Below are 27376 nucleotides of genomic sequence, written 5' to 3'. Positions count from 1 at the left end.
CAAGCTATTCCAAGAAATAGAAAGGGAAGGAAAACTTCCAGACTCATTCTATGAAGCCAGTATTACTTTGATTCCTAAACCAGACAGAGACCCAGTAAAAAAAGAGAACTACAGGCCAATATCCCTGATGAATATGGATGCAAAAATTCTCAATAAGATACTAGCAAATCGAATTCAACAGCATATAAAAAGAATTATTCACCATGATCAAGTGGGATTCATTCCTGGGATGCAGGGCTGGTTCAACATTCGCAAATCAATCAACGTGATACATCACATTAACAAAAAAAAAGAGAAGAACCATATGATCCTGTCAATCGATGCAGAAAAGGCCTTTGACAAAATCCAGCACCCTTTCTTAATAAAAACCCTTGAGAAAGTCGGGATAGAAGGAACATACTTAAAGATCATAAAAGCCATTTATGAAAAGCCCACAGCTAACATCATCCTCAACGGGGAAAAACTGAGAGCTTTTTCCCTGAGATCAGGAACACGACAGGGATGCCCACTCTCACCGCTGTTGTTTAACATAGTGCTGGAAGTTCTAGCATCAGCAATCAGACAACAAAAGGAAATCAAAGGCATCAAAATTGGCAAAGATGAAGTCAAGCTTTCGCTTTTTGCAGATGACATGATATTATACATGGAAAATCCGATAGACTCCACCAAAAGTCTGCTAGAACTGATACATGAATTCAGCAAAGTTGCAGGATACAAAATCAATGTCCAGAAATCAGTTGCATTCTTATACACTAACAATGAAGCAACAGAAAGACAAATAAAGAAAATGATCCCATTCACAATTGCACCAAGAAGCATAAAATACCTAGGAATAAATCTAACCAAAGATGTAAAGGATCTGTATGCTGAAAACTATAGAAAGCTTATGAAGGTAATTGAAGAAGACTTAAAGAAATGGAAAGACATTCCCTGCTCATGGATTGGAAAAATAAATATTGTCAAAATGTCAATACTACCCAAAGCTATCTACACATTCAATGCAATCCCAATCAAAATTGCACCAGCATTCTTCTCGAAATTAGAACAAGCAATCCTAAAATTCATATGGAACCACAAAAGGCCCCGAATAGCCAAAGGAATTTTGAAGAAGAAGACCAAAGCAGGAGGCATCACAATCCCAGACTTTAGCCTCTACTACAAAGCTGTCATCATCAAGACAGCATGGTATTGGCACAAAAACAGACACACAGACCAATGGAATAGAATAGAAACCCCAGAACTAGACCCACAAACGTATGGCCAACTCATCTTTGACAAAGCAGGAAAGAACATCCAATGGAAAAAAGACAGCCTCTTTAACAAATGGTGCTGGGAGAACTGGACAGCAACATGCAGAAGGTTGAAACTAGACCACTTTCTCACACCATTTACAAAAATAAACTCAAAATGGATAAAGGACCTAAATGTGAGACAGGAAACCATCAGAACCTTAGAGGAGAAAGCAGGAAAAGACCTCTCTGACCTCAGCCGTAGCAATCTCTTACTCGACACATCCCCAAAGGCAAGGGAATTAAAAGCAAAAGTGAATTACTGGGACCTTATGAAGATAAAAAGCTTCTGCACAGCAAAGGAAACAACCAACAAAACTAAAAGGCAACCAACGGAATGGGAAAAGATATTTGCAAATGACATATCGGACAAAGGGCTAGTATCTAAAATCTATAAAGAGCTCACCAAACTCCACACCCGAAAAACAAATAACCCAGTGAAGAAATGGGCAGAAAACATGAATAGACACTTCTCTAAAGAAGACATCCAGATGGCCAACAGGCACATGAAAAGATGTTCAGCGTCGCTCCTTATCAGGGAAATACAAATCAAAACCACACTCAGGTATCACCTCACGCCAGTCAGAGTGGCCAAAATGAGCAAATCAGGAGACTATAGATGCTGGAGAGGATGTGGAGAAACGGGAACCCTCTTGCACTGTTGGTGGGAATGCAAATTGGTGCAGCCGCTCTGGAAAGCAGTGTGGAGGTTCCTCAGAAAATTAAAAATAGACCTACCCTATGACCCAGCAATAGCACTGCTAGGAATTTATCCAAGGGATACAGGAGTACTGATGCATAGGGGCACTTGTACCCCAATGTTCATAGCAGCACTCTCAACAATAGCCAAATTATGGAAAGAGCCTAAATGTCCATCAACTGATGAATGGATAAAGAAATTGTGGTATATATACACAATGGAGTACTATGTGGCAATGAGAAAAAATGAAATATGGCTCTTTGTAGCAACGTGGATGGAACTGGAGAGTGTAATGCTAAGTGAAATAAGCCATACAGAGAAAGACAGATACCATATGGTTTCACTCTTATGTGGATCCTGAGAAACTTAACAGGAACCCATGGGGGAGGGGAAGGAAAAAAAAAAAAAAGAGGTTAGAGTGGGAGAGAGCCAAAGCATAAGAGACTGTTAAAAACTGAGAACAAACTGAGGGTTGATGGGGGGTGGGAGGGAGGGGAGGGTGGGTGATGGGTATTGAGGAGGGCACCTTTTGGGATGAGCACTGGGTGTTGTATGGAAACCAATTTGTCAATAAATTTCATAAAAAAAAAAAATAAAAAAAAATAAATTAAAAAAAAACATTAAAAAAAAAACATAACAAAAACAAAAGCCTTCTTTAGCTCCCCACTCTTAAGAGTTTAGCATAGCACACAGGTCATTCATAAATTGGCCCCAACCTACCTCTCTGATTTTATTTCCTATTACTGTTTGCTCATGCTCTTCAAGAATAAAAAACATGACAAATAACTCTGTAAAAACTTACAGGAGATAAAACACTAACTTCAGGGTAGTGGTTATTTCTGGAACGGGATGTGGAAACTAGGGAGGGGACCTCTAGGATTTCAACTATATCTGAAATGATTTTTGTTTTAAACAATGATGATGATAATACAAATATTAATAAACAAAGATCTGAAGCAAATATGATAAAATGTTAAGATTTGACAAAATAAGTGATAATAAGGAGTGTTTTTTCTATCATTCACTATACTTTTCTATTTGTTTAAAATAGGCATTGACAGGGGCACCTGGGTGGCTCGGCTGAGCGTCCGACTTCGGCTCAGTGTGATCTAGCGGCTCCTGGGTTCGAGCCCTGCATCAGGCTCTGTGCTGACAGCTCAAAGCCTGGAACCTGCTTTGGATTCTGTGCCTCCCTCTCTCTCTGCCCCTCCCCTGCTCTCGCTTTCTCTCTCTCCCTCTCAAAAATAAACATTAAATTAAATAAAATGAAATAAAATAAAATAAAATAGGCATTGACAACATACACTCTTGTGGGCCAAATCTGGCCCACTGCCTGTCTTTTAAGGCTTAGAGCTAAGAACAGTTTTACATTATTAAAGGGTTGTTTAAAAAAAACAAAGAAGTCTGGGGCGCCTGGGTGGCGCAGTCGGTTAAGCGTCCGACTTCAGCCAGGTCACGATCTCGCGGTCCGTGAGTTCGAGCCCCGCGTCGGGCTCTGGGCTGATGGCTCAGAGCCTGGAGCCTGTTTCCGATTCTGTGTCTCCCTCTCTCTCTGCCCCTCCCCCGTTCATGCTCTGTCTCTCTCTGTCCCAAAAATAAATAAAAAAAAAAAAAACAAAGAAGTCTAAGTGACAGAAGCCTTGTGACCTACAAAGCCTTAGATATTTATATCTGACCCTTTGTAGAAAATATTTACCAACCCTGGTTTAAAATAATTCATAAGAGCCACCTGGGTGGCTCAGTTGGTTGAGCATCCAACTCTTGATTTCAGCTGGGATCATGATCCTGAGTTTGAACCCTGCATCAGGCTCTGTGCTGAGCATGGAGCCTGCTTAGGATTCTCTCTAAAATAATAACAACAACAACAACAATAGTAATAATAATTATTATTATAATTAAAATACTAGTCATTTCATTTTAATTGAAATGTGCAAATTATTATTATTATTCATAGGAAGCAAAGAAAGATTTAAAAAAAAGAGAACAAGTAGGAAGGCAACTGAGTCAAGGAAGAATGGTTTTATTTTCTTGTGTTAAGTATCTTCAGGAGTTAAACATTTTATATCACCTTTCTCTTTAAATTAGCTTTTTATGAATTACTTTTTCAACTTTTATCAAGAAATTTCATCAAATTTTATTCTGTCTTATGGTAATGGGACTTATTTAAAAGAGTGATGGGAGACTCTTTTAATAAGATTTGATCTTAGTCCATTCTTGTTCAAAAATTGGAAAGCTCATTTACAGCCCAGTGTGGGATTTTTAGTTAGGTGTGCTTAGATTGGGAGGGTCAGAGGGGACCTGCTCATGAGCCGTCAGCCAGGAACATAGGAGAGGTATTACATGGGACTTATTCTTGGCCTCAGGTTCACATTTTCTACTTTCTTTTCAGATAATTTTTTCTTTTCTCACAGAAGATAATGGGGGAGAAGGGTTAAATAAAATTCAAAACACTGTATTAAGGTAAGTTTCTGGTTATAATGGTTGTGAGATGTTGGAATAGGTCAGTGGAGAAGGTGAATTTTTTTTTTTTTTTTTTTTTTAATGAGCAGACAGGTTACTGAGGGGGAAATAGTGAGATAATATATCTAAATATCTTAGCATGCCTTAGCTTACAAGAACTGTTAGCTCTTATGTTATTACCATTCTGAGATTTCTATATAGGTATTTTCTTTTCTTTATAAAATATTTTAAGCAAATCACTATTGCCTATGTACATTGAAAGCATTTTCCTCTTATTTTTGTAACTAATTTCCATTTTCTCCTCCCAGCATAGACCAACTTCACTAAAGATATTACCAGTTGTAAATCAATGAATGAGGAGACTCACAGATTTCACAGAAATGCTCAGTGAATGTTTGAGAATATCTAGACCCAAATCATTTCATAACCTTAAGTATGTACGTATAGCTTTAAATTTTAGTGTCGCTGATAACTACAAATGTGCATAGCACAGCCACAAAATAAATACAATGTAAAAATTATTCACCTGATCACAATATTTTTTCCTACTTAAATGAAAATATTAATGAGAATGTTAAAATTAACATTAACTTTTTAACTTGGTCATATATATGCCACCTCTAATATCCAATTATTCTTTTTTAAATTTACTATAAAGACACACAAAATGGCATAAAAATAATATAAAAAAGTACTAATGATTCACCACCAGATTATGAAATTACTAACACTACTGAGGTCCCCTGGACATCCTTCCTCAGTTCCATCTCTCTTCTTTCCCCAGAGATTAATCATTGTTCTGAACACTGTATTTGGTGTGTCCAAGTATTTCTTCATAGTTTTTGTACAATGACATAACCTCTAAATAATTCACATCATTATTTTACAATTTATTTTGTTAATTTGGATATATGTGCCATATGTCATACATTCACGTGGTAGAGACAATGCTCACTAGGTATATTCTATGTGCTTCCCTGTGTTTCTTAGCTTTTGGGCTGAAATCACTGGACTGTGAGTGGATGGGAAGTGTGTCACATGTGGGAATAAGGCAGTAAAAAGCAACATCTCTTTCTTCCCCATCCTCTGTGAACTTATAAGTCATGTATTCCAGATGGGACAATGGGGCAGCTATAGGAACACAGAGCATCTATCACCCTGGGTCCCTGAGTGAGGTGGAGCAGAACCTACTGCCAACCCATGTTAGACATAGAAAACAAAAAAGAAATAACTGTTGTGCTAAGACATACACACATACACCCAAGGGGGAAGATAACTGCCTTTCAGGAATTATTAAAGCTATACTACCAGTAGCAGGGTAGATTCAAAGCCTTTTGAAAACACTACTATCCTGTGACCCTAGAATGGTATTTATTCCCACTTGCATGAAGAAGCAAATCTCATACACTCTAGTCTTTACCTTCTTTGAAGAGCCTATTTTACTAACAACCTTTTCAGACAAGGGCCTACATGTTCATGAACTGTTTCCGGTATGTCAGTTTCATTTTCTCAACTAGATGTTAAAGTCTTTAAGGAATCATGTCCTCTCTTTTTTGGTACCCCACACTGCACTTTATAGTCTACACATGCATATATTGATGCATGGCTGACTGGAAGTATAAGGATTAATATTAAATGCCTAATTTGTGTAAGGCACCTTGCTTGTATTTCACCTAAGTTATCTTGATCCTTATTATTTCCATTACACAGATGAGGATATTAAGGCTAAGTAACTTTCCTTTGGTCACAGAGCTAGAGAGATGGAAGGTGTGAGCAGGGCAATTGAAATGTCTGCCTAACTCTAAAGCCCTTGCTTTTTAGTTCTTTTTTTAACGAACTGAATGAGACCATGCCTACTGTAAGGCAGGAACTTTAGTAGAATATGAAATGGCTAACACAAATAGTATTTATTCACAAGTTCTGCACACATTAAAACATTTCTGTGGATACTTGTCAGGACTCCAGATTGTTGGATCTTACCTTGATCACCTCTGGGGTCTGCTGAATCAAAACCACTGAAGTACTTTCTTTAGCTTTATCACCAACAGGACTTCTACAGACTGATAAATTGGCCTGGGAGGAAGTGGTCAAGGTTTCCTGTAGAATCTGCATCATTTCCTTTTCTTGTGATAGGCTGCCTCTGCCCGATTTGCATTCAACTAGTTCTTGAGCAAAGTCTTCAATGCTTTCTAGAATTCGTAGTAAGAGGACTCGATCCTCCTCCTCTATTTTGTGTCCATTGGTTTCAATAATCCTTGTTAGACAGGAAGGCGAGACTTTCTCGGTGGCTGCAGAGACTTTAGATTTAGGTTCAAGATCTATAGGAAGCTGACTAGTTAATGGACTAGGACTACTTAGAGAGTTAGAGCTTTTACCTTTGGCAAGTGGCTCTCTTAGAGAGGTCTCCATTTTCTGTGAAAATGATTCCAAATCCATTAACAATTTATCTATCTCCTCCTGGCTGTTAAGATTCATAAAATCTCTGTGGCCTCCCTCTTCAACTTTAGGAACTTTTGATTTAAAATCCTCCTCAGGTAGATTAACAACTGGTTTCTCAAATATCTTACCACTTTCATTTTGCACAGAGGCAGGACATTTTTTAAGATGAGTAACACGGTTTGAAAATGCTGCTTTATCTTCATTTAACAACTGACCAGGTCCATTCTCTGCCCTTTGTCCTTTATCTGATGCTTTCTTTCCATCAGACTCTTCTTCAATATAAAGGGTTTCCATTAGGTCATTAGAAGAAACATTTTCTAAAGGGTTCATGGTTAACGACTGTGATTGAAGCTGGGTATCTTTTAGGGTTCTGGGATCATTTACTTCAGAGTTATATAAGGGATTTGTAGAGTTATTTGGAATGGAACTTACAGTGTCTGTTTTCCTAGAACTGTGTTTGTCATCTTGCAGTTCTATAGTTTGAAACTGTCCAGAGTCAGGGGCTGAGAGCTGGACAACATCTTCATATTTAGGGGGTTGTTCAGTGCCAAATACTGGGGAAAAGGGAGTCAGTTGTAAACTGGGCATATTACTGACGAGTTCTGTTAAATCTATAGCATCATTATTCCCAGGCTGCATGAATTCAAATGGTAGCTTTTTCAGATAGGATGCTAACCTGGTCATTACATTCATATAGACAGTTTCAGAGCTAGAAATTGCATCATTACCATTTCCTTCATTGATGCTACTCCCTGACTTTTTCTTTATGCATTGTTTTATGATATCTGTGCATTTTTTCAAATCCTCAGAGCATTTCAGCAAGATGTCCAAGCACATCTTTATGTCTGTTCCAGAAGAAAAATTATCTATTTTATGTTTTTCCAAAATCTGAGTAACCAGGTCTTCTTCAGAGAAGTTGTGAAGAAGCACTGATGTCAAGTTTGCATCAAGTGAGTTTCTATGGGACAAAGATTTTTCCTCAACTGAGGAACTCCGGAGTAAACCAAAGGATGGGGAGTTCCCATCATTGTTATAATGGCCACAGAGCAAGTCAAAATCAACTGACCTCCTATTAAATGAGTCAGACTTAACTTTTCTTCCCTTTTTGTAAGCTGCATGGTTAGAGTTTTTGAGCTTTTCAAAGGAAAATTCTTTTATTTTCCCGCTAGCAAAACTGATTGCTTCTCCTGCAATGTCTTTTAAGTTACAGGTGTTCTGAAATGTAGATCCTTTCTTGACCCTGGGTATGCCTGTTAGGGCCTGCTGGTGATAGTCACCCTCAGCTGAGGAAAACCCATTTTCGTGGGGTAGAAACATAGAGTTCAGATCTGCATCTTTGAACTGAGACACAGGGATGTGCAAGAGGTCTGCACAAACACTATGATGTACCACAATGCAATCAACTCCATGTGTAAAGGTGTGGCAGGTTCCAGTGCAATAATGTATAGCTTGCTCGAAACGTCGGTCTATCACCACACTGCTGTAGTGGTTCACAGTACTGACTACAAGTCTGTAAGTTGCTGCCATAATATCGAATCCACTCAGTGATGCGAGTTGGAATTTTCTAGAACTTATTTCAAGTAAATCCTCTTAACTTACACTCAGGTGAAAATATACTTGATGACAATGTTCAGTGGTTTCTTGCAAATAAAATGACCTTTCCCACAAAGAAAAAAACATCTAAATTTGAGGTTTGGTAACTGTCAGGATACAGTAGCTACTGCACATATGTGCTTGTATTATTAGCAAGTCTAATAATTTAATAATTGTGTTCTTTAGTTTGATTTAGTAATCTCATAATACTGTAAGTTTATAAAATCGTCTTTTAGTTCTTCAGCAGTTCTATGATGCAGAAACTTATTGTCATAAATTTACTGTCATAAATCTTAGTTGGAAGTACAGAAGTATTGTGATAACTCAGTCCTCCAAAGATTTAAATGATCCATTTTTTTTTGAGTGACAAACCTAAAAAAAAAGAAAAGAATTTTAAAAATACGATTTCTTAATACTGAGAGTTCTTTTATTTCCTCTTTTGCCCCCCCACTGCAGTTAATCACCAAGCCTTATTCTTTGCCATATCACTGCTTATCTTTGATTCATGTCTTTGTTTCATCACACCCTGTACTCCTTACTATGAGAGTATTACTACCTCAACTCTGCCTTGTTACAACTGCCTTCCAGTTGATATTTCTTACCCTACCCTCCTTGCCACCTTACACAACACCAATAAGCTTAGATTTAGATGGCTTTTTTATCTCTCACCGTTCAAGAATTCACACTCCTCATCTCCATCATGCATCCTACTTCGATTTGACTTATTTTCAAGACTTTCAACATCTGTTCCCATCCACCTATAACTTTATTTTCTGCTATGGCCCTGAACCAACCTTTTGCTTCCATCAACCTAATCTTCTCAAAGACTGCCAACACACAGTGCTTGTCCTTGATTCTATAACTTCCTCTATACTTGGAAATTATTCTTTCATCATCTTCTCTTTTCTTACCACCTAAGAAAGAGCCTTCATCACTGCTCTTGATCCTATCCTCTCAGACCCTGCCACATGCAGATCTCTTATTACCAAATGGACAGAGTTTACTTAATCATCCTGACTAAAAAAAAAAAAAAAAGGCTTTTAAACCATGCTGTGGATACTTTCTAAAAAGGTTCAATTTACTTGCTCAATAAATACTGAGTGCCTGGGGTGCCTGGGTGGCTCAGTGGGTTGAGGGGCTGACTTCAGCTCAGGTCACGATCTCACGGTTGGTGAGTTCAAGCCCCGTGTTGGGCTGTGCGTTGACAGCATGGAGCCTGCTTCAGATTCTCTCTCTCTCTCTCTCTCTCTCTCTCTCTCTCTCCCTGCCGCTTCCCTGCTCATTTTCTCTCTCAAAAATAAACATAAAAATAAATATATACATACATACTGAGTGCCTACTATGTGCCAGGCACTTGTTAAGTATTAGGGATACAGCAGTGAATAAAATAAAGTCCCTATTCTTATGGAGTTAATAATCTAGTTGGAAAAAGAAAAACAACATGTATGTAAACATGTAACTTAAACATGGTGACATGTGCTATGGAGAAAAATGAAGAAGGGCAGGGGTTCAGAAAGAATGAGAAGGGTTATAATGCGCAGTCAGGGAAGACGTCACGGACATCTGAACCAAGACCTGAAAGAAAAGAGAGAACACACTGAAGAGGTATTTTGGGCTAAATCATCTCAGACAGAGTTAACTATAGGTGCAAAGGCCCTGAGGTGAGAGTATGCTTGATTTACTAAAAGAATGACAAGGAGGTTAAAGTGACTTGGACGGAGAATGCAAGTGAGGTAGTGTGGAAGGTAAGGTCAGAAAGGAAAGGTGGGAGTCTAAATCATGCAGAATATGTAGATTCTTATGATGAATTTGGCTTTATCCTGAGCAAGCTGGGAAACAACTGATGGCTACTGAGCAGAGGAATTACATGATCAGACTTACATTTTAAATTGGTAATTCTGGCTGCTATATTCAGAAGAAACTGTGAAGGAGCAAGACAAACAGCAGAGAAACAAATTAGAGGCTACTGCAATAAAATGGACAAGAAGGCTTGGGGGCTTGGAGCAGGAGAGTAATAGTAGAGAAGTTTAGATGCTGTATCTATATCAAAGGTAGAGCCAAATAGGATTTGCAAAGGATGGATGTGCAGTATTACTAAACCAAGAGATGATGATGGAAATGAAGGACAGCATCAATTTCACTACACTATCAAAAGCAGTGGCATTTTAACAATGACAATCTTTATCCACTTAATGAGAAAAAGAAGTTTAATTTCATTTTTATTTCTTCAATCCTAGAAAACTCTTTTTTGCTTATTACATTTCTTCTTTGGTAAATTGTCTCTTCATATCTTTTGGTCATTTAGGTATTAGAGACTTAGTGAATACACATACAATTAACTTATGAAGAACCTTTTATTTTGTTGAATTCTTATGCTAGAGTACATTTCCTGGCTCTCTGGATTCAATGATTACTCTGTTTTTACGCCAGTCCTACCCTATTGTAATTGCGGTTGTTTTAAGTTTTACTGTTTTTGCTTCCCATATCCCTAATTATGATTTTTTAAAGTTTATTTATTTATTTATTGAAGGGGGTGAGGGGCAGAGAGAGAGGGAGAGGGAGAGAAGTAGGCTCCACACTGTCAGCATGGAACCCAATGCAGGGCTCAAACTCACAAACCATGAGTTCATGAAATCAAGAGTCAAAATCAAGACTCAGATGCTTAAGCAACTGAGCCACTTAGGTGCCCCACTGTCTTTTTTATACTCCAAATATTCTTTGATGGTCTTCCAGATGTATTTTTTGAGTTGTCAAGTTTTTTGTTTTTTTTTAACGTTTTTTTTTATTTATTTTTGAGACAGAGAGAGAGACAGAGCATGAACGGGGGAGGGGCAGAGAGAGAGGGAGACACAGAATCTGAAGCAGGCCCCAGGCTCTGAGCCATCAGCCCAGAGCCCGACGCGGGGCTCAAACTCATGGACCGCGAGATCGTGACCTGAGCTGAAGTCGGACGCTTAACCGACTGAGCCACCCGGGCGCCCCTTGAGTTGTCAAGTTTTAAGAAAAAATGCTATTGCAATTTCATTACAATTGCAATAAACTTATGAATTATTTTGAAGAAACACTGACATCACTATTAATATTCAGATTTTCTACCCAGGAAGATCTAAATCTTAATTCCAATATTCCTTTAGTTCTGTCTTTGTGGTTTTCCTCAGGTGTGTCACCCCCCCACACCCATCCCATTCTTATCCTTCAGTGTCTTAACTTTGTTGCTATGTGAATAGATCTTGAGTTACTGCGTTTTCCTCTACTTCCTTGCCTTCCAATCTGAGAATGGTGGCTTATATAAAACTATAGAACTAGATCTCATGAAGGATGAAGCTGAAGCAGAAAGAAGTTCCATAGTAAAGGAAGTGGCCAGTAATTCTTAACTGAAAATGCAAAGAAGCCAAGAGGTGTTTGGGGACAAAATACTAGAACATGGCAATAGAAGGAATTACCTTTCCGAGAGATGCACAAAAGAGGGGAAGAAATAACACCAAACGTGAAAACCTATGCATCTTTTAGAAATCCAAAATTTTTCAAGAGCTTTTGGGTAATGATAAGGGATGAAAGGAAAGGAAAACAAGGGATATTACTAAGAAAGTATATTTGGATAATTTTGTAAGAGATATTAGGACTATATCCTAATACAGTTGATAATATAGGTGATAAAACTGGTTCAGAGGCAAAATACATGAGTGTTAGAAAATTTAAATATCCAGAAACCTATGAATATGTGATAAATTCCTAAATTAACATAAAGACTATTTCTCTGAAATTTGAGAAATTAAAAAAGTATTTCTCTAACCTTTGATATAACCAACCAGTTGATAAGGTAACATGACAGAAAACACAAGTATTCATGTGGTATTAGAATTTGAAATAGTTAAGGAAGAGAGAACACTGGCTTAAGACAGACATGTGCTTTTAGACCAGCATTGCCCAATAAGACATTCTGTGCTGATGGAAATATTCTTTATCTGTTCTGATGTAAATCCCATTAGCCACATGGAGGAGTTATTGGGCACTTTAAATGTGGCTAGTGTAACTGAAGAGCTGAATTTTAATTTTATTAAAAAATTTTTAATTTTGAAATTATTTTAGACTCACAAAGAAGTAGCCACCATATTATACAGAATAGGAATGTAGCTTTCAGAGATTCTAAGACTTTAAAAGAAAAGCATGACAAAAACAGACACAAAGACCAATGGAATAGAATAGAGACTCCAGAATTGGACCCACAAAAGTATGGTCAACTCATCTTTGACAAAGCAGGAAAGAATATCCAATGGAAAAAAGACAGTCTCTTTAACAAATGGTGCTGGGAGAACTGGACAGCAACATGCAGAAGAAATGAAACTAGATCACTTTCCTACACCACTCACAAAAATGAACTCAAAATGGATACAGGACCTGAATGTGAGACAGGAAACCATCAAAACCCTAGAGGAGAAACCATTAAAAACCTCTCTGACCTCAGCTGCGGCAATTTCTTACTTGACACATCTCCAAAGGCAAGGGAATTAAAAGCAAAAATGAACTACTGGGACCTCATGAAGATAAAAAGCTTCTGCACTGCAAAGGAAACAGCCAACAAAACTAAAAGGCAACCAACGGAATGGGAAAAGATACTTGCAAATGACATAGGGCTAGTATCCAAAAATCTATAGTATCCAAATAGTATCCAAAATCTATAAAGAACTCACCAAACTCCACACTCAAAACACAAATAATCCAGTGAAGAAATGGGCAGAAAACATGAATAGACACTTCTCTAAAGAAGATATCCAGATGGCCAACAGGCATGTGAAAAGATGCTCAACGTCACTCCTCATCAGGGAAATACAAATCAAAACCACACTGAGATACCACCTCACACCAGTCAGAGTGGCTAAAATGAACAAATCAGGAGACTATAGATGCTGGAGAGGATGTGGAGAAACGGGAACCCTCTTGCACTGTTGGTGGGAATGCAAACTGGTGCAGCCGCTCTGGAAATCAGTGTGGAAGTTCCTCAAAAAATTAAAAATAGATCTACCCTATGACCCAGCAATAGCACTGCTAGGAATTTATCCAAGGGATACAGGAGTACTGATACATAGGGGCACTTATACCCCAATGTTTATAGCAGCACTCTCAACAATAGCCAAATTATGGAAAGAGCCTAAATGTCCATCAACTGATGAATGGATAAAGAAATTGTGGTTTATATACACAATGGAATACTACTTGGCAATGAGAAAGAATGAAATATGGCCTTTTGTAGCAACAAAAGGATGGAATTGGACAGTGTTATGCTAAGTGAAATAAGTCATACAGAGAAAGACAGATACCATATGTTTTCACTCTTATGTGGATCCTGAGAAACTTTACAGAAGACCATGGGGGAGGGGAAGGAAAAAAAGAAGGGGGACAGAGGGAGCCAAATCATAACAGACTCTTAAAAACTGAGAATAAACTGAGGGTTGATGAAGGTGGGGGAGACGGGAAAGTGGGTGATGGGCATTGAGGAGGGCACCTGTTGGGATGAGCACTGGGTATTGTATGAAACCAATTTGACAATAAATTTCATATTAAAAAAATAAAAGAAAAGCATGAAGAAAAAAAATATACGGCAAAAAGAAGATTGATAGGTTTTAAAAATGCAATTTGATGAAGTTGCCATAGGTAATTTCACTGAGAAAAAAAGTGGGAAGAAGAGTTAAAGAACTAATTGCAAATTTAGTTCTCTAAGTTAAAGTTTGGAAGGGACATAATTGGAAGAGGGAGGAAGCATGTAACAAAGCCAAACCCCAAGGGGTGGCACCAATTTGAATGAGAAGTTTACAGTCTAAAATAATTTGAGTGTTTTTTTTTTTTATATAAAATGCTAAAGAAACCAAGATTACTTCCCTGGTATTTAGTTCAGATCTGTGGGTGTCAAATTCTGCCCTTGTATTCAGACCATGATTAACTGATGCCCAATTGTTCAGCTGGAATCCTAGACATGGAATCTAATCCAACCAGTCTCAATCAGAGAGATCATAATCTTTCTAATTCAGAACCCCCATGCTATCTTATGTCTCTAAGTGAAAGTCAGGCTACATGGGTTTGAATCCCCACCCTGCCACTAACGGCCTTACATAAGCTGGTTAATTTTTGTCAGCTGTTTCACCCTCAAAACAGAGATAATAACAGTACCCATAACATGAGGCCTAAGTGAACATGTCAAACGCTTAGAACAATGCCTAAGACAAAAGAAATGCTCCATCACTGTTAGCTGTTGTTGGTATAGTTAGTTCACTCATCAAACATTTCCTACTCTGAGTCAGGCCCAGGATAATTCATTACAGTGGCCCTGAGTGTACTTACTGTTTGAGGGCAATGAGAGAATCAAGCACAGTGGGAATCAGGAGCAATAGGGTTGGGCTTCTGTTTTCCCCCATTTGCTCTCACAATTAATACCTTTTCTTGTCAGAAAAGATAGAAAATGTTCATAAGCAAAAAACATAATTACCCATAACACCATTCAGAAATAACCAGTTAATATTTTTATGGATAGATATACTGACATTTTCTTATGAAAATTTATAAATGTGTATTTTGTACAAAAATTTGACAATACTATGTACTTTAAAACTTACTTCAAGTTAGCAATATCTCATGAATATACTTCCATGTGAAAACAGATCTAGATCATTTTAATGGATATATAATATTCTACCATATGGATACAATAATTTAGCTATCTACCACTGCTATACTTTTGGGTTATTTACTATTTTTTGTTTTAAATAAATAACGACATTCTATACATACACTTTACATAGTTGTCTATTCTTTTAAAAAAATTTTTTAAAACACTTATTTGTTTTTGAGAGACACAGAGAGAGTGCAAGTGGGGGAGGGGCAGAGAGCAAGGGAGACACAAAATCCAAAGCAGGCTCCAGGCTCTGAGCTTTCAGCACAGAACCCAACCCAGGGCTTGAACTCATGAGCTGTGAGATCATGACCTGCACTGAAGTCAGATGCTTAACTGATTGAGCCACCCAGGTGCCCCCCCTTTTTTTTTAATGTTTATTTGTTTTTGAGAGAGAGAGAGAGACAGAGCATGAGCGGGGCAGAGAGAGAGAGAGAGAGAGAGAGAGAGAGAGAGAGAGAATCTGAAGCAGGCTCCAGGCCCTGACCTGTCAGCACAGAGCCTGATGAGGGGCTTGAACCCACAAATTGTGAGATCATGACCTGAGCCAAAGTCGGATGCTTGACCAACTGAACCATCCAGGCACCCCTATTTTCTTAAGATATATTCTAAGTAGAATGCCGAGTCAAAAGCAGTGTTGTGTATGTATGTGTACACATCTTAAAGATTCTTAGATATACAAGGTCAATTTTTCCTCCAGAAAAATGACAAATTAATACTTCCAATATCAGGGTAGGATTGGACCCATTTCCCCATGTTTTCCTTGAGAGACATCACTCTTTAAATCTTTGCTAACTTGACAGATGAAAAAATGGAAGCGCATTGTTTTAAATTGTGCCTGAACACCCTTTAACTCACATTCTGTATTTTGTGTTCATTTGTGAAGCCTTTCTTTATGTCTTCTTGTCTATTTTGAAAGAGAGCATCCAAATTAGACTGAAGAGTCAGGCAAGACTTCCCAAAGTAAGGGAAGGATGTACCTAGTTTTGAAGGATCAACGAAAATTAGACAAAAAGGAAAGAAGAATACTCTAGACAAAGGAAAACATATTTGTGAAAGCTCAGAGGCCTAACAGGGCACAGTTGAGTTTGGAACTACAAGTAGTTCCAGCTGATTTCACTGCGGGGGAGTGTGCAGACAAGCAAGAGGGGAGGAAACCAGGAGAGCAGCAGGAACTAGACCATAGACTGGTTTGTGTGATAAATGAAGAGCCTGAACTTAATTCTGAAAATCATAAGTAAAAGACCTTTTAGGCTGGGGAGTAACAGGATCAAATTTATATTTTAGAAAGATCATTCTAGCAGCTGAATGGAGACACGGAAATCAATTAGGAAACTATTGTAATAATCCATGCAAGAAGTGGTGAGAATCAAAACCAAGTAGGTGGCAGTAGTTAACAAAGAGGAGGGCAGTGATTAGATAGTCAAAGAAGAAGAATTCACAGAAGAGGAGGAGAAAATGAGAGGGAGGAATCTTGTGTTTAAGGCTTGGGTTTTAGGGGACTAGTGTTGCTACTCCCAACACAGACTTTTTGCTTTTGTTTTAAGGGAGGGTGACCATAGAAAAATAGAGTGTTTTTCTGAATGTGTTGCGTGAAGAGGTACCCGTGGCATATGTAAGTGGCGAATGTGCTGACATGTGAATAAAAAAATCTGGAGGATAGGGGCGCCTGGGTGGCGCAGTCGGTTAAGAGTCCGACTTCAGCCAGGTCACGATCTCGCAGTCCGGGAGTTCGAGCCCCGCGTCAGGCTCTGGGCTGATGGCTCAGAGCCTGGAGCCTGCTTCCGATTCTGTGTCTCCCTCTCTCTCTGCCCCTCCCCCGTTCATGCTCTGTCTCTCTCTGTCCCAAAAATAAATAAAAAAATGTTGAAAAAAAAAAAATCTGGAGGACAGCAGAAAGAACTGGGTTGGCAATGCAGTCCTGAGAGGTTACTCAGGGTGAGTGCATACAGTGAGAAGAGTTCTGGGCTAAGGACAGAACTGGGATCACTGGCATTTCTGGGTTAAACAGAGGAACAGAATTTTTAGAGGAAACATAAGAAGGAAGAGCCAATAAGTAACACAGAAACCAGGTGAAAGCAGTCTCACGGAGGCTGAAGGAGAGACTCAAAATGGAGGTCACTCGTATTGGATGCTGCTGAGACGTGAAAGCAAAACAAAAATTACCCACTGGATTTGCCAATGTGAAGGTCACTGGTAACCTTAGCAAGTGGGATTTCAAAGAAATTCCAGACTATGGGATAGTCCCAAAGACAATGTATGCACAAGAGTGATAAATACAAACACCTGTCAACATAAGTCCAAAAAACTCTTTCAATAAGTAAAAAGTTCTAAATGATAAGAAAGCATTGTATCATAGTTTTGAATTTTTTCTTTAAAAAAATGTTTATTTATTTTGGGGGGGCGGTGCAGAGAGAGAGGGAGAGATTCCAAGAAAGCTCTGCACTGTCAGCACAGAGCCAGACATAGGGCTTGATTTCATGAACCATGAGATCATGACCTGAGCCAAAATCAAATCAAGGGTTGGATGCTTAACCAACTGAGTCACCCAGGCACCCATGAATTTTTTGTCTTAATAGCACATGAAATTAGTGTTTCAAACAATCTTTGACTCGAAATATACAGCACAATTTTTCAGTCTGAACATGTGTTGTATCGAAAGTAGAGAACAGAATACAGATGTCTCAGGAACTTAGTTAATTATTCTGCATATTTACATTGATTCCACCTCAGGTCTTGCTGTGTCTGTGTGTTGCTCACCCACCTCCCAAGCCTTTTGTCTCTCCTGGTTCTTTAGTACCAACAAACTGCCTAAGTGGTTCATATCCAACTTCAGAGTTCATTCAGCACTTATTAGTTCTTCCACTTTAAGTTGTTTACAATTAGTCTCACAAGTACCTTCCAGTGGCTCCATGTATTCTTCCATAGAAAACTGCTATATGGCTATTTCTGATGAAGTGGATTTGTTGTGAAACAAAGGTACAGAAGCTGCAGACAAAAGTTAGAAGGGAGAGAACTGGATTTTGAAAGATAAGAGCTTACAATGAAGAAGGGATTAAACTAGACCTTATATTCAAAAAGGAATTCTATAAAGGCACAGAGATATCAAAAGGCCTTGTGTGTTTGGAGAATTATAATGAGTTTGACATTGCTGAAATTAAAAATGTACAGCATAGATTTTCAGTTTTAAGGTATCCTCTAACCAGTAAGAATAAAAACAGGAATGTAAATTCCATATTCAAAGACCCTGACTCCTGTAACCCCAAATCACTACATTTGAAGATAGAAAACAGAAGCAGGAATGATTAGTAAATGACTTAGCAGAGTAGGGGAGGAAGGCATACTAATGTCAAGCAAACCAATTCACCCTGAACAGCACAAAAAAGGTCTAGGTTTAGAAATGGGCTAGAATAGGGGCGCCTGGGTGGCTCCCTTGGTTAAACATCCAACTTTGGCTCAGGTCATGACCTCACGGTTCGCGAGTCTGAGCCCCGGGTCGGGCTCTGTACTGGCAGCTCGGAGCCTGAAGCCTGCTACGGATTGTTTCCCTATCTACCCCTCCCCCGCTTGCACTCTGTCTCTGTCTCTCAAAAATAAACAAACATTAAAAAAAAATTAAAAAAAAAGAAAAAAGAAATGGGCTAGGATAGAGGGCTGCACATAGGGGGACTGTTTGAAAGTCCACAAAGGAATAGACCTTCCCAGTCTCACTCCACAAACTCATAAAATCACCCCTTCACCCTTTTGAAGAGAGAACGTTTATTTGCTGGTGAAAAAAAACTTGAACCAGGAAAGCACCAACCTCAGGGGCAGACAGAGAGGATGGTAAAGGACTGGAATTTGAGTAAGTCTACATTCTGAATAAGCCCACTTTCCCCTGCCCAAGTCTAGGTCCCTAGAAACCAGGCTGATTACCTCTACCTCCTATCCACCAATGTGGATTAAAGAATCCTTTACTAGAGATTAGAAATCCCATCTAACCACATCACGTTACAGTGAAGTCTATTAATTGACAAATGTTACCCACAGAGAGCCTCCTCTCAGCTTTCTGGAGCCTCACTCTCATTTTAAATCAACTTTACTGATGTATAATTTACATACAATAAAAATGTACATATTAAGTGTACAATAAGATTTAACAAGGACCATGTAACCACTGCTGTAAAAAAAGACAAAACATTTACGCCATCCTAAAAATATCCCTGTGCCAATCATTTCCCCTGATCTGCAGTATCTGACAATCACTGATCTGATTCTAGGTCTTCATACAAATGTAATCATGCAATACACATACTTTTTAGTTTGGTTTCTCTCACTTAACACAATGGTTTTGAGATTCAGGCATGTTACCGCATGCATCAGTTGTATATTCCTTTTTACTGCTTAGTAGATATTTTACTATATGAATGTATCAAAATTTGTCTTCTCTACTCACCAGTTGATGGACCTTTGAGTCATTTCTGGTTTGGGTTAGCATGAATTAAAGCTGCTATGAACATTCAAGTAAAAGTCTTTGTGGATATACATTCATTTTTTCTGGGTAATTAACAGTGGAATTACTGAGTCATGACATGTGTACATTTAATTTTATATAAGCATGTAGAACTGTTTCCCAAAGTGGTTCTACCATTTCACATTTTCATCAGCAACATTTGGGAGCTGTAGTGTCTCTATATCCTTTTGGATACTTATCGGTTACTTTACTTTTATCCATTTTAGTGGATATGAAGTGGTATCTCACTATGGATTTAATTTGCATTTCTCTGGTGACTAATGATACTAAGCATTTTTTCATATGCTTATTAACAATTTAGATATATATTCTTTCATGAAGTGTTTATTCAACTCTTTTAGGTTGTCTTTGATTATTGAGTTCTAGAAGTACATTTGTATATTTTAGCTATGAGTATTATCTTCTGATCTTTGGCTTTCAGTTTCTTAGCAGAAGCTTTTGAAAAGGAGGTCTTAATCCTACTAATTTCTAATAATCCGATGAATCAATTTCTCTTTTGTAGTTAATAGGTTGTGTTTGAAGATCACCCAGTAGCCATTTGTTCAAAAGACTATCCTGTCCCCACCAAAGCCTATCCCCATGTTGGAGTCTTTGTTGAAAAATAGTCATACACATAGGTTTATTTCTGGATTCTTTAACTCTCTTGTCTTTATATACTCCAATTCCATTTTGTCTTAATTATTATACTTTGAAAAACCTCACAGATGAACCCCATATCCTAGAAATATTGAAAAAACTAAGAAAAAGCTAGGTATGTCACGAATGCATAAAATATATGTAGATAGTCTACTTTATCATTTACTACCATAAAATATATGCAAATCAATTAAGAAAAGTTAAAATTTATCAAAACATACACAAACACAAACCATACATGGCACCATTCCCAGTCAAGAAAAACAAACAAAAGATGCAATATTAAATCATAATTGCATAAAATTAACTACAGTACATACTGTATTACTGTAATAATTTTGTAGCCATCTCCTGTTGCTATTGCCATGAGCTCAAGTGTTAGAAGCATTTACTTGAAAGGCCATATGACACTAATCATCTCCATGAAAGTAGTTCTTCTCTCCAGTAAATTGCATACCGTAGTAAAAAGTGACTGCTATTAGTAGTTAAGTTTTTGGAGAATCAAAAGTTACACTCAGATTTTCAACTGCATGGAGGGTTGGTGCCCCTAACTCCCATGTGGTTTCTAGGGTCAACCGTAGTAATGTAAATCCTCATTTTTTTTTTTTCAAAATTGTTTTGGCTATTCTAGGTCCTTTGTACTTTCATATCAATCTTGGAATCAACTAGCCAATCTTCACAAAGAAAACCTGCTAGGATTCTGATTGAAATTTCATTGACTCTAAATCTCCATGTGTTGACAACAGAGATCTTAATATCAAGTCTCCAATCTATATAATCCATGAACACAACATAGCTCTCCATTGATTTTAGATGCTCTTTAATTTCCTTCAGCAATGTTTATGGGCCTTTTATTAAATTTATTCCCAAGTAGTTCATATTTTTTGATGCTAATGCAAATGATACTATTATTTTAATTTCATTTTCCATTTGTTTATTGCTGGTAGGTAGAAACATAGTTGATTTATGTATATTGATCTTGTCACTTGCCACTTCATTAAATCCATTTATTACAGTATTTCTTGGGTAAATACCCTGGGATGCTCTATGTAGACAATCATGCTGTCTGACAATAGAGATTGTTTTATTTTTTCCTTTACAATACATACTGTCTTACTGCCTACTATACTGGCTAGGATCTCTAGAACAATATTGAATAGAAGTGGTTGGTTCAGAAATCCTTGCCTTATACCTGATCTTAGGGAAAAGTATACTATCTTTCACCTATTAAGTATGATAGCTGCAGATTTTTTGATAGGTATTCTATCAGATTGAGAAAGTTCTCTTCTAGTTTTAATTTGTTGAGTTTTTAAAAAATCTCACATGGTTATTTAATTTTGGCAAATACTCATTATTCTGCATTTATTGAGATGATCATAATTTTTACCTTTTATTTTGTTAATGTGATGAAAAAGGGGAAAGAGAACTGAAATTTATATTAGGAAGGCAAGACCTGATGTTTAAAATAAATGAATGACAAATTTGCAATATATGCATTTATAAATATGGAGGCAAATAATAAAAGAAATAGTTGAGAACAAATCCACAGTGGTTATCTCTGAGGAGTGGGCCAACTTGGGAGTAGAAACTGATATTTAAGTCTTTTAAGTGCTGATACTTTAATATGAGAAATAATATATAATATTTGATAATAAATTTTTATAATTACAAATGAGTTTTAGAGAGATGTGAACATGAGGTGGGTGAGGTGGGTGTGTGTAAGGGTACAGGGGAGATGAATGCAGCTTCAGGCATGGTGGTTTGGGTGGAGTATCCAGAAGACATTTCTCATGCAGAAGGATATACTTGGCAGTGAAGAGACAGGAGTTGAAATAAAGATTTGGGATAAGCACCAGACTTTGTGGTTTTAAAGCCACAACATGGACAACACTGACCAGGCACCCATGGAGAAAAGGGTCAAAGGCAAAAATCTGAGGGAGGCTGCCACGTACAGGGGGACGAAAAAGATGCAAGGAAGGAGACAGAGAATGAATTTTTAGAGGGCAGGAAGAAAACCAGCCTAGAAAACACAGAAGTCAAGGGAGAAAAGTATTTCATTCTTTCAACATGCTGAATTACAAAGATTTTGCGTGCAAACAAAGCTTCTCTTTTATAGGTGTTTCTCCCTAATTTCATGGAAAAATCTAGGACATTAAAACCTTAAACAAAATAAATGTAATGATGGAAAACAGAGATTGGTGTTACACATATTTTTTATGTTGCTATTTATGTGTTCTATTTCAGGAAACATCTGCAGCTGAGAGTATGAGGTACAGAACTTCCACTGCTTATCCCAACTGCTGAAAGGGTTCAGGAAGAAAATGATCAACAGAAATTACAGACACAAAAGAAAATTGGCTAATATAGCCACGTCATTTAGATGGGACACGTGAAGATGCAAAAGGGAAAAAAAATTATAGAAAAATACCTAAAAATTTTTTATTTAACAGAATACACAAGGTGCGATGATTCAGAAGTAATGAGTCATTTAGAAATAATAAAACTATCAGTCTGCCTAGAAAACACAGGCACTATTTGGTGGATGACTCAGTATGGAAACTGATCCCAAGAGAACAATTTAGAGGAATACAAAAACATATACCATTGAACTACTTGGAAGATAAAAAAAGGAGACCTGAGTATTTTATTTGTTATGTTCACTTCAAAAATAGGTGAGAAAGTAAATTAGGAAATCTCTTAGAAGGCAAGATTTTTCTGATGCTCCAAGAAACTGAATACATGAATATGAAAGACAATTAAAGCTTTAGGTTTAGGGCTAATGTCTTAATAATAAGACTAAAGGTAAAATAAGAGTATCTCAGCAGCAGGCCTACTTTGAGCATATGGGAATTAGAAAGTGTTTAAAAATTTACCTTTATTTTTACTCCAGTGGAGAAAAGGAAATATGGCTGAGGGGAAAAGTGCCAGGTCAGTGATCAGGAGCTTCTCATCCCAGCTTAGCTTCTGTACTGACCATCTCAGTAAGTTGGTCAAGTCGTTTCCTTCAATGGCATTTGATGTTCTCTTCTGGGAAAACAAGACAGAAGATGGCTCTGGGGTCTAGGGAACATGAGGAAAGACAAATTTTTTTTTCCTGTTTTGAATTAGGAAATAGCTGTATTTTGCTAAAAAACTTTTTTTATTATTTGATGTAGAAAAATGTATAATGAACTGGCTATTAATTTTTAACGCATGTAAATTGAGAAGCTACTGATATCCTTTAGTGGCTCTGAAAGGAAAATTTACAGGTTAAAGTTCTACTATTCTATAATTTTTAAAAATTATTATATATTCAAAAACTCAACAATAGTTCTTTCTGCCAGTAGTATTTCACGTTACTTTTATTTAAATATTTTCCTTTTCTAAGTCTTTTTCTTATTTTGGAGGCGATCATATAAAAATAAAATCATATTCTATTGATAAAAATAATTTGACACTTTGGAATAACATATTCAACACAATGTAAAAAACACTTGAGGGCCAGGTACTCTTCAAGATGAGGAAAACACGAATTCAGTGATTTTTGCCTCAAACAGCTTACAACACGAGTAGGCAGAGAAAGAAGACAACTAACCTTCATATGAAGGAAGGCATCCCAGAAAGGAGGACTGCAAAGTCTAGTCCTAGGGTAGAGTAGAAGTAGCTGGCTACAGGAAGAAAGGGAAAAATGCCTTGTGGACAAAGAAAGCAAGGCAGGAAGTGGCATGAGATGTGTGAGGAGCTACCAGGAGTTTGGTATTATTCCAGGATCAAATATGAAGACAGGCTTCGAGGCAAGTTCTGGTCAAAGTTGACAACAGATTTTAATTTCATTTTTATTAAGTAAATTATGAATCTTAAGAGATTTTATTCACTAATGCATATTAAGTACCCAAAATGTTCAGGACACTACAGAAAACAAAGCTCTTGTCTTGTAGGAACTTATGGGATAAAAGAAATGAAACAAAAAGAATACATCAACTTATTCAATAGGTATTTATTGAGGGTCTCCTGGTCCCTGATGAAGATCACATTCTAGGGATAGTTCCTGTTAGAACATAATTTTTACATCATCCTTTCCCTTCCTGCCAAGTTAAATTTGGTACAAGTGAGCAGAGATGCTTGTCAGAGCCAAGTGGGCAATTCTAGAAGATGACCAGGAACCTGGAGTAAAATAAATAGAAACAACTGCTTTAATAGGATGGTAAGAGAATAGGGGAAAATCCCAAAGTATGGCATGGCTGTAAGAAAGCCAGGGAGGGGGCTTAGAATTGACTTCAATGCAATTTGGATTTGACAGATCAAAATTGTTGCTTACTTTTTTTTTTTTTTTAAGCTTACTTAGAGAGAGCAAGCGAGAAAGAGAAAGGGGGGCAGAGAGAGAAAATCCCAAGCAGACTCTGCACTGTCAGTGCAGGGCCTGATGTGGGCTTGATCCCACAAACTGTGAGATCATGACCTGAGCCAAAAACAAGAGTCAGGTGCTTAACTGACTGAGCCACCCAGGTACCTCTGTTGCCTACTTTTTAAATAACAGTTTTAATCTTCATAAAAGTAATAACTATAGAAATAAAACTTACCTCCCGCAAAAAAAGAGAGTACACACATGCGATTAACACAAAGAGTAAAAAAAAAAAAAAACAACACACACCTAGAGAGAGTATCAATGTGAACATTTTTGTAAATGTCATTTTTTGGCTTTATGCATATATACACAACATAAACAGATATGAGGATTTTTATGAATGTGTTTTTTGTTTTAATGGTTATTTTTGAGAGAGAGAGCACATGCACGCAAGTGGGAGAGAGGCAGAAAGAGAGGGAGACAGAGAATCCGAAGCAGGCTCCAAGCTTTCAGCACAAGGCCTGACATGGGGCTTGAACCCACAAACCCTTGAGATCATGACCTGAGTCAAAACTGGATGCTCAACTGACTGAGCTACCCAGGCGCCCCATGAATATGATTTTTTTAAAAACAAAAATAAGAATTATAGTTTATTACTTGCTTTTTCCACTTAATATAGGGAAACATCTTTCCATGAAAATAAAAATGTACATCATACATCTTATATACCAAATTTACTTACTGAATTCTCTACTAAGGCACATTATCCTGTACAATAAGTAAGGCATAGAAATGAAGCAAGCACCAAGAAAATGATAAAACTGACTTTAGCTGTGGCAGCATTCTGAATATTCTAAAGGTGGAAAGAGATAAGACATATGGGAGCTCATGAGATTTTAGTGTTCCAGACATAAGATGAATAATGTCTGAATCTGAAATTCTTTGTGGATAAAAACTTTCCAAAAGGGAAACAACAACAACAAAAAAAGAGACTGCAACCCAGCACACACTAAAAATGAAGTAATTTCAAATCTTCACATCTGCAGAACAGATAGAATGTCAAAGCAAGCACTCAGACAACTAAAAACAGTGGGTGGACTGCCAGGGAAAATCCAAGTGCCATTCTAGCGGTCATCCACAACCACAGCTTTCCAAGGAAGTGACAGAGCCCCCCAAATTGTGCTCTGACAGTATATTAAGCCTTTCTGGTGAGATGCTAGGTAGACTTAAGACCACCTCCGTTTCCTCGTGTTTAGGCAGGCTCTGTGAGTTGCAAAGTATGCTGGTCAGAGTTCCCTTGGAAGCTGCCAATACTAGGCATTTCCCACTGCAACCAGAATAGCTCTGCTTTCATCTGTTTTATATATTGGATCTCCAAAAAATATTTCATTTGAAAAAAAAAAGTTCCACAGCTAAACTATACACTTAAAATCACACAGGATTAAAGAAACATAACGTTCACCCTTCAGATTGTGTTAATAAATATAAAAACGTAAATTAATAACGGAGGGATGTGAAAGTTACCGTCTAACACCCTAGTTAAACACAGCATCACTAGCTGTGGGACAATCAGATAGTATGTACCTCTCTCAATATGATGCAATGTGAAAATCAAAGTATTACTTACAAAGTTCTCTTGCCAAAAATATTTAGCTTTAGCCAACTTTGGAGATCTAATGTCCAGTTATAGGAAATGTGGGCAGTAGCAAAATATGTTACTACCATAAGGAAACAAGAGAAATTCAAGGTATGGATCATTTTATAAGACAGTTGGCCTGGTCTGTTCAATAGTCCAGTACCATGAGGGAAGAAGTACATGTGTGGAGATGAGCTGGGGGGAAAGGAGGTCGAGGAAAACCAACTACAACGGCTCTGTGTTCTGAGGTGGGAGCACATCTTAACTGTTTCAACAAGAATGAGAATGCCACTGTGACTAGACTCGGACTCTTGCTGGGTGAGATGCAGAGCTACTGAAGAACTCTGAGCAGAAAAATGACACGATCTGAATTACTTTTTAACAAGACCATTCTAGTTGCTGTGATAAGAGTTGACTACAGGGGCGCCTGGGTGGTGCAGTCGGTTAAGCGTCCGACTTCAGCCAGGTCACGATCTCGCGGTCCGTGAGTTCGAGCCCCGCGTCAGGCTCTGGGCTGGTGGCTCAGAGCCTGGAGCCTGCTTCCAATTCTGTGTCTCCCTCTCTCTCTGCGCCTCCCCCATTCATGCTCTGTCTCTCTCTGTCCCAAAAATAAATAAACGTTGAAAAAAAATTAAAAAAAAAGAGTTGACTACAGGAGACAAGAGAGAAAGCAGGGACTCCAAAAAGGCGCCAAATACGCCTGGAATAATCCAGGCAAAACATGATGCTAGTTCGGACCAGTTGGTAGCAGGGGAAGCATGAGTAGTAGTCAGATTCTAAATAGAATCTGAAACAAGAGTCAACGGAACAGATGTGTGAGCTTTGTGGAAAAGAGGGAGGTCAAGATGAATTTACGGGTTGATTTTTAAAAACTGTTACTTTTTTGTTTTGCTTGAACAACTGCAAGAAGAGAACGGGCATTTTGAGACTAAAAAGACCGCAGGAAGAACAGAACTGTCAGTAGGAGAGGTAGTGGTGGCAAGGAAGGTTACTAGTTCAGTTTGGGATGTTACTTTTGAGATACCTGTGGACACTCAGGTACAGATATGCAGAATGCTGCTGGAGAATCAAGTGTAGATTTTAGGGGAGAGATTTGGGCTGATCCAAATTTGAGTCACATTT

General features: G+C 37.8%; 1 protein-coding gene across 2 annotated transcripts in view; it reads right to left on the bottom strand.

Moving 5' to 3' along the window:
- PPP2R3A (protein phosphatase 2 regulatory subunit B''alpha) overlaps positions 1-27376 on the bottom strand; it is a 217902-nt gene that overhangs the window by 163988 nt on the left and 26538 nt on the right. The window contains exons 2-3 of one of the 2 annotated variants that reach the window (XM_030330466.1): positions 23168-23321; positions 6430-8853 (exon numbers count right to left, since the gene is read on the bottom strand). In XM_030330466.1, the coding sequence (XP_030186326.1) occupies positions 6430-8415 (1986 nt within the window). In that variant the 5' untranslated portion in view covers positions 8416-8853; positions 23168-23321. Of the gene's footprint in view, positions 1-6429; positions 8854-23167; positions 23328-27376 lie in introns of those variants that run through there. The other variant, XM_030330468.1, reaches the window with a different exon arrangement.

Source organism: Lynx canadensis, chromosome C2 (genome assembly GCF_007474595.2).
Source record: "Lynx canadensis isolate LIC74 chromosome C2, mLynCan4.pri.v2, whole genome shotgun sequence".
Taxonomy (NCBI): Eukaryota; Metazoa; Chordata; class Mammalia; order Carnivora; family Felidae; genus Lynx; species Lynx canadensis.
This window is presented reverse-complemented; position numbering and strand designations above follow the sequence as displayed.